Source organism: Ochotona princeps, chromosome 29, assembly GCF_030435755.1.
Source record: "Ochotona princeps isolate mOchPri1 chromosome 29, mOchPri1.hap1, whole genome shotgun sequence".
NCBI classification, from domain to species: Eukaryota; Metazoa; Chordata; class Mammalia; order Lagomorpha; family Ochotonidae; genus Ochotona; species Ochotona princeps.
The window spans coordinates 8,065,284-8,074,067 of NC_080860.1; the positions used below are offsets into that span (position 1 = coordinate 8,065,284).

At 44.0% G+C, this 8,784-nt stretch overlaps 1 protein-coding gene across 2 annotated transcripts in view; it reads right to left on the bottom strand.

Annotated features, from left to right (window-relative positions):
* Nucleotides 1-8,185, bottom strand: part of MED13L (mediator complex subunit 13L) — a 238,747-nt gene extending 230,562 nt beyond the window's left edge. For both annotated transcript variants that reach the window (XM_058656914.1, XM_058656913.1), the window contains exon 1: nucleotides 8,039-8,185. In XM_058656914.1, coding sequence (XP_058512897.1) covers nucleotides 8,039-8,110 — 72 coding nt within the window. In that variant the 5' untranslated portion in view covers nucleotides 8,111-8,185. The remainder of the gene's footprint in view (nucleotides 1-8,038) is intronic.
* Between the last annotated feature and the right edge of the window lie 599 nt (nucleotides 8,186-8,784).

Sequence of the window (8,784 nt, forward strand, 5' to 3'; positions counted from 1 at the left end):
TTCCATATCAAGCCTCAAACAAAATCCACAACAGGTTGCAAAATCTATAGGCTGTTTATCATGCTATGGAAAATGTAAATACTGACTTCCTGTTCCTTTGAGGTTTGATATGATAACACAATCAAGTTTGAATTCTTCAATGGAAATTTCCTTGATTTCATTTTAAAACATTACCAAGCCACATTATGGACAGTCTCAATAATATGGAACACAAAGCCAAGCACCTAAAAATTTCAAATAAAAAGTACACTTGTGGGCTGTACATTGTGGCCCTGTGGGATGTCCACATCCCATACTGGAGTGCCTGGATCAAGTCCCAACTACGGGACTTCTGATTCAGCTTCCTGTTAATTAAGCCTTAGAGGAGTAGATGATTGCTCAAGTATCTGAGTCTCTGTCATCCACCAGGGGGTCTTGGTGGTGAGCGAAGGCTTAGGCCCAGTCCTACACTGGCTGCAGCCAGCATCTGAGGAGTGCACCAGCAGATGGAAGATTCCTCTCTGTGTTTCTCCCTCTGTAATTCCTCCTTTCAAATAAGCAAAGAACTAAAAATAGCACACTAATGATGAGAACCCCAAAGGCCCATGATTCCTTTGGGAATTTGAGGGAAGGTTAACCATCCTGCTGCTCCATTAACAAATAATTCTTGGGTATCTAACAAGGGAGAACATGCATGCAACAATGTTTCCTGTAAAGATAGGAGGCGGGGTGCCTGCCCAAAGAGGCTCATCTACTTATCAGAAGTACTCAGAAACAGTTACACACGAGGAGCCAGAGTGACTAGTTGAGCCTGCGGTCATCAGAGAAAGCACCACAGAAGTGGCATTTAAACTACTGGAAAAGGTTAGAATTGTGCAGAGGAAGGGTGCACAGGAAGGGTGCTGCAAATGTTCGAGCATTGGGATAGCTAAGTGGATCTTACGTCTTTTGGGGGCCTTAATCATAGGACTTGTCAACAAAATGTTTTGAATACCTTATTTGTTAGTTCTCTGATCAATCTTTCCTAATACATTAAATAATCTGCAAACAAGCAGAAGCTTCACATATCTTTCTCAAAAACACTTCCTCACAAATCTATCAATGTTCTTCAGGAGAGGGGGATGGAATGACTTTTGTTCAATGTAATAATGTAGACTAACAATTTATTAAATTCCCACTCAACATTATGAAAATTCTGTTCAAAAGTACACATTTTATTTGAAACAAATACCTTCCACAAACTTAATTTTAATGTCAAATAACTGTCTCAAATATAATCATGATTCACTAACAATATATTTTAGATTTAAAGTAAAAAGACCCACTGAAGATTTTAAAAGAAATATTCAACTAAAAGGTTATCTTTCTCTATTCATCTTTTAAGTTAAATCTACAAATTTAAACCATGCAAAATGAAAACACAAACGAAACTGTAATAAAATCAACATGTAGAAAGCTTTTAGGCACGACTGCTATTTCACAATAGTGGAAATATAATTTTACATAAGATTCCACCACAATTCATCCAGAATGAGAAAGCCGACATTGCAAAATATACATAATAAACTACAACGGAGACACCAATAACATCCACACTAGGGCCAATGATTCTCCTCTCATCCAGAAAGAAAGGAAAAACATCTAATTCTTTTTCAGATCAGAATTCCAATATACTCTGAAGAGTATTCTAGCAGTTTAAAAAGGAAAAAATTCCTACTTCAGAAAACTAAAATACCCTAATAACAATGCATATTTAGGACTGGCTAAAGAAGCACCATTACAAATTTTTTTGAAAGACTTATTTATTTTTATTGGAAAGGTGGATATACAGAGGAGAGACAGAGAGGAAGATCTTCCGTCTGATGGTTCACTCCCCAAGTGACCATAACGGCGGGGGCTGAGCCAATCTGAAGCCAGGAGCCAGGAGCTCTTCCAGGTCTCCCACACAGGTGCAGGGTCGCAAGGCTTTGGGCTGTCCTCAACTGCTTTCCCAGGCCACAAGCAGGGAGCTGGATGGGAAGCAGGGACTGCCGGGATTAGAACCGGTGCCCACATGGGATGCCGGCGCGTGCAAGGCAAGAACTTTAACCGCTATGCTATCACACCGAGCCCAAGCACTATTAAAATTTATGAGGACAGAATCTACTCTATCCTACAGAGATCTTAAAAATCAAACAACAGGGCCCAGCGGCGTGGCCTAGCGGCTAAAGTCCTCGCCTTGAAGGCCCGGGGATCCCATATGGGCGCCGGTTCTGATCCCGGCAGCTCCACTTCCCATCCAGCTCCCTGCTTGTGGCCTGGGAGGGCAGTCGAGGACGGCCCAATGCATTGGGACCCTGCACCCGCGTGGGAGACCTAGAAGAGGTTCCAGGTTCCTGGCTTTGGATCAGCGCGCATCGGCCCGTTGCGGTCACTTGGGGAGTGAATCATCAGACGGAAGATCTTCCTCTCTGTCTCTCCTCCTCTCTGTATATCTGGCTGTAATAAAATTAATAAATCTTTAAAAAAAAAGTCAAACAACAAAACACTGTAGCAGAATATGGAAACTGTCCCTGAAATCAGCATACAACAAGATTTTAACACAATTTAAAGCCACTTATGTTTCAACTAAAGCAAGGATAAAAAGCATGCTGATACACATTCGTGACTTTATACTAAACAAAAGTTGAGCAAGCATACATATTTCATTCATGCAAATGAGTCTGAATTTACAATTGCTCGTTTATGTTAATATTTACCAAGATTAATGGAATATCATCTCCCCTATGTAATGAAGTGAATTCCCCCAACAACACAAAGCTAACATTCTCAAATCTTTCAAATAAACAATGAAAGCATATATTATAAAAGGAAATTATCTGAATAGGATCAGAAAAAACTTAAATGATTCCAGCAGGAAAAAAAATCCTAAATTCCAAAACACATTACAAATATTGACTAATTCTAAAACTCAAAGCAAGTCCTATGGAACAAATGTGTGTGTGCATGTGTATGCTTGAGTGTGTATTTTAACCATACCCCCACAGGTACATTTTAGGCTACTCAATTATCTCACTTTGCAGTGTATTAAATGCAATTCTTGAAATACAAATGTTTATAAAATGACAAAATAGAAATGCTGGTGGCCAACACTATACAGAGTCTGAGAAGAAATCTGTACACACTGTGTCTCAAAAATAAACCAAACTAATAATAGCAATGCTGTGGAAACCTTACTCCTCCAGTTCTAATAAGTGATCGCAATATATAGTTCAATACTTAATATCCAACCATCTTACTAATTCTCATAAGCTTCATTTAATCTCTCACTGGCCAGCTCCTCTGAAATAATTGTGTCATCCACTTCTGGGAGACACAGGAACAGAACTTCTCCACTTTTTTTTAAAAAAGGAACGTTACTATTATCTTCTATAAAAAACAAATCAAACGTTTCCCAAAACACATAGTCTGTCTTGAATCAAACTTCTGAGAAAACAGCTGAATCAGTCATTCGTACACATCCAGGTAACTGATGTCATTACTGTCCACACAACACTTTCATCTCAATTTCAAATAATTTGGAAAATAGAACTGTGGCATGAACTTCGGTTTTGCTAATGAATATCACAACTTATTTTCGCACAATACAAACTGGCAACACAGCATCATCTTTATTAATCTCACGAGTGGAGATCATTGAAAGTTTTGATGAATACAATTAACTCACAATTAACTAGGCTAAATTAGCCAGGGAACAAAAAAGATCAATCAATTTTTCCACAACTAATTGGTAAAACCCACTACCAGAACTTAACGTTATTCAAAGCAATGCCCTAAAAGCCTTTTTTTTTCCCACATAAATATCTAACATATCCCTAAAAGAATGATTAGAGCACTTCAAAGCAAAGTGATAAGCTATGTAAACATCTGGCAAAAACTCAACGCCCTCACTGCCCTACGTGCAGTGCCCTGTCCATCCTGACAAGGAGGAAACAGACCCAACCTCACGTCTTCCCCAGGAGCACACACATCTTAGAATCTTATTTTCTCTTTAAAATTATGAACTCATCACACATACAAATGGCTTTTAAAACAGTCCAGTAAACTGCTACACTCTGCCTTAAATTGCTGTCTATTATGTACTTTAAAATATTTACTAGCAATTGGAGGTTAATATGGCAACTATTACCGGGTGGCAATTATTGCCATTAAAAATATATAAATACTCTAACACCATGTGCTGCTAACAACAAATGCTGAACAGAAAGCACCCATTAGCAAATTATAAATCTTTTCACTGAACACAACTAATCATCATGAAAAAAGATGCTTTAAACATAAATACTAAAATTGCAAGTTAAGAAAACACCTCTTGTGTATGTAATATTTGGCAATATAGAACAGTAAAGACCTCATTCATTTTTCTTTCATTTGATAGTGCTCCCCATTTAGTTCTAGTGCAAAAGAATAGATTCCAAAGTTTCTGTGCTTACAACTATTTCCCCTGCTGCAAAAAAATAATCTCTTAAAACAGAAAGAAACTGGGTCAACAACAGATTACGTTAAGAGCTTCAAATATAAAATTAATAGCCTTCATCAGGAATTAAGTACTAATGTGTACATGTATGCTTCCATCCAGCAATAACTCGAGGTCGTCACCCAATTATCAGTTAGAAAGATGCTAAGCAAATAAAACAACATATATGTGGAACAAGCATATTTAAGAATTAAAGATCACTCCTTCATGTCAAAGAGCATATACTTAAATCCACTTAAAGGTCACAGAATCACTTGCATCAGATTATCTCAATGTGAAAACAAAAATACATACTTAACATCTGGAAATTATAATGTCTTCCCACAAGGGTAGGTTCCTATCCCACAGGGCGCACTGTTAAGCTTTCGAAAAAGGCAGATTTAACACCCTGAACTGAATTAGAACTGAGTGCATATGTAACAAGAGTCACCCAGAGCTGTGATGGACAGCATGAGAAAACAGTTTTGAGTCACAAAGGCACAGCCAGGCCCGCATTTAATGCAGTAGCTACAAATCTCACAGCAGTGAAGAATAAGAAACACATACAATGACCCATATCATACACACACAATGGCATTTTTCACATGCTGGCAAAGGGGGAAGGCGGCTGAGAAAAGATTTCAGGAAATTTGATGCCGTGCAGTAGAAAAATCATAAAACAAAATAAGAAAAAGATTCGCAAAGATCCTAAGGCAGCTGACTGCACAACCAACTTTTGCCAAAGCATAATGAACACCACCAGGTGACAGCAAACGGGTGGGTCCTTACTGTGCCATGGCACTTTCCTCTCTGGCTACAAGAGCACCTAGGTAAACATAAACAATACTTTGCTCAAAAGCAAACAAATAAAAAGAAAACCGAGCCAAAACACCATATTCTCAAATAAGCTATTACTAAACACATTTAAGAGTTGCTCCACTTCAACAAGAGCCCATCAGCTCTCCTTTGGAATTAACTATTCTATGCAATGTATTTTAGGTAACATTTTTGATATCCCAGGTGGCTGCTGTACGTGATTTTCAAGAAAAATGCTCAAATTTGAAGCAAAAATACCAAATCAGCAGTTTAATTCAGAATTTCTTTTAATTGCACTTTATCCCCTCTCCACGTATAAGCGAATGTAAGTAGATTTCAAAGTTAAAAAAAACTTAACATTCCTGTACTTTTGTATTTCAAATTTACTAAAGACAATTATACTTAAAAAGAAGTACTTTATTCAAGAGCAACTCCTGGGTGGAGAGATCTGAGAAATCAATCCCCACAGCACGCTACTTGCGGGAGGTCAGAGACTCCCCTCGGTGGACAGCTTCTCCAGCAGCATCTCCAGCATCTCATCGGAAGCATCATCGCTGACAGAAGCTTTTTTCAAAAAGGAACGTCCTGGAGACAAGCTGTACGAGCAGCAGACCTCCACTCCGCTACAGTGGAGTGTGTATCCACACATACACAGCCCTCATAGTCAGCAGGATACAGGACCATGTGGGTGCTCGCCTCTCGCTACTATCGGTACACTTGGTTATTTTAATTACCTGTAGCTGTGTCGAGGTGGTCACCAGTCACCGAACAAAAAAATAATAATTGCAAATGTTCCTTAATCAATACATTTGCTAATCTATGAACGTTCCTCAACCTAATGGCGAATGATAGATTGATGGGAGGAAAAGAGGCAAAGTGAGTTTCACTGCCATATATGAAAAGATCAAGAAAAACTATCACAATGCAGAGAGGAAGATTCACAACTTGTAATTTAATGTTCAGATTAAACGCGATAAAAATGTTTGATGGTTAAAAAAACTGTAAGTGACCCCACACCACAGTAGCAGCAGCGGCAACACTGTATCAGTGTTTGTAGGCAAAAAAAAAAAAAAACACACACACATGCAATGTCTTTATCTGTACAAATGCCGTAACATATTTAATAACACTTCCACTCAAAAAGTTGGCAAGATTTTGTATTTCTCCACTAGCCTCAAAGGGAAAAAAGCATCTATGCCACCCATAATTAAATCTAACTAATTACAATTTGAACACTAAATTATTTATCCAGTATAAACAAAGATTAAGAATAATGCTTCTATCTACAGCAGGAGTTACAGAACATAATTTCTAACACGCATGTTCTTCAAAAGCCTGCCCTCCCCACCCCCCCAAAAAAACAGGGTACATAACTTAAAACAAGTTGGGGCTTTTTTAAGGTTAAATTAAATAAAGCGTTCTGCCAATTTTCCAATTATATTCTACGCTTGAAACATAATTGCCTTACATCTGTTTACAAATCTTTGCTCAATATTTAAACAAATTCGTAGTCTCTCGGGCACATAGCTATACATACAGTAACTCATGCACAAAGCACATATTTAAAGACCACGCACTGCAATTATTAGTCCAAACGCCAGGTTTAACAACGTGAATGTTTTCAGAGCTAGGTAATACGACCCAATAAAAAGCAAAGATGGCATTTACCACCAAATGTCACCAGCATGCCAGGAAAGAGTTTCTGGAGCCCTATACATTTTTAATTTCAATGACTGTAGACGCCGTTGCCGGGTGCCGGGCTTCCACGAGAACAATTGACACCCTAAACTGCTTCCAGATTAAGGCAGGCGATGCAAATCCAGAGGAAAAGTTGTCAATTATCAAAGAGCGAGAGTGCAAGAGGCGAAGGCAGATAAAAGCGATGCTATCACACTGCCCAGCTTGTTGCTTTTGTGTGTGTGTTTGTGTATTCGTTGTAAGGAGAATAAAAAAAAATTTTTTAAAGAGACACCCAAGGAGAGAAGGAGGTAAAGCTCTCCCCGCCTTTCCCGACAGCTCGGGGCCCTGGCTCCACCGGCGCCGGCTCCGGCGGGCGGCAGGTCCGGTGTTTACAAGCACCGGAGCTCGGGGTTGCAAGAGTCCTTTCCCCACACAATCGCAATTCAATTAACTGTTTTCGGGCAGAATTGCAGGTGTCATTGTGGAATTAAAAAAGAAAAAGAAGAAAAAGAAAAAGAAAAAAAATTCAAAAGGCAGGCGGGCGGCCGATCCAGCCCCAAAGAGGGAAAAGGGCTGCTGATGGCAGGCGCGGGCAGCACCAGGCAAAGCCTTCCACATTTCGGAAGGGAAAGCTCGGCAAGGAGGAGGGGGTGGGGGGACGGGGGTAGAGGGGAGGGGAAGAGGGGTGTGATTGCAACAGAGGGTGGGCGTTGGAAGTGCGACCCAGAATCCGCAGCTTGGAGACTTCCACATGCAAATTCCACGCCGAGCGCCGCGCTCACAAATGATTTTTTAAAGAGCCAAATAAACACTGGATGGGATCCAAGGCCAGAGAGAGACGATGGGGGGGGGGGAGAATCAGCCGAGAGGCGAAACGGCAGCGGCGGGGGGGGGGGGGGGGAGAGAGAGAGGCGAGGGAGGGGCGAAGTCCCGGCGGCGGGAGGAGAAAGTTGGTGTCGGCGGCGGCGGAGGTCGGGCGGGGACCCCCCTCCCCACCCACCGACCCACCGCACCTCACCGCTCCGCGCCCCGGCCTGCTGCTCCCTCCCCGCGGCCCCGGCTACTCACCAGCGAGAAGAGGTTGGAGTGACAATCCTCCAGGCTCGCCCCGTTCGCCACCCAGTTCGCTGCCGCAGTCATGATCCTCCGCGAGCCCGGCCGCCAGAGCGGGGCATGTCGGAGCGAGGTGTCCGAGGCGAGGCCGGGCCGGGCCGGGCGGCGGCGGCGGCGTCGCCTGGCCGGGGAGCGCGGAGCGGCCGGGCCGGGGCCGGGGCCGGGGCCGGAGGAGGAGCAGCGGCGGCGGGAGGAGCAGGAGGGCGGGAGGGCCGGCGGGCGGGAGGCGCCGCGGAGACGCCGCGCCGGGGGCGGCGGGCCCGGGCCGCCGGTGGGGGGGGGTTCGGCGGCGGCCGCGCGGCTCCTTCCTGCTCGGGCGGCGGCGGCGGCGGCGGCAGCAGCGGCGGCTTCTTCGGCGGCGGCGGGGGGGCGCTGTCCGCGCGGCCGCCGGCCCTCCCCGCCTCTCAGGGCCGCCGCCGCGCCTGCTTCCCGGGCCGGCCGCCGCCTCCTCTAGCCTTCCCGGATCCTCAGCCGCCGCCGCCGCCTTGTTTATCTCCAACCACCGATTCCCCCTCGGGCCCCGCCGGCGCGTGAGGGGAGGCGAGCCCCGGAGACGCCGCCGCCGCCTCCTCCTCCTCCTCCTTCACGGAGTCGCCGCGGCGGAGCGCGAACTCGCGAAGGGGGGGGGGGTGGGGGAGGAAGAGGAAGGAGGGGACGTCGCCCGAGCGACGTCCCCTCCTTCCTCTTCCTCCCCCACCCCC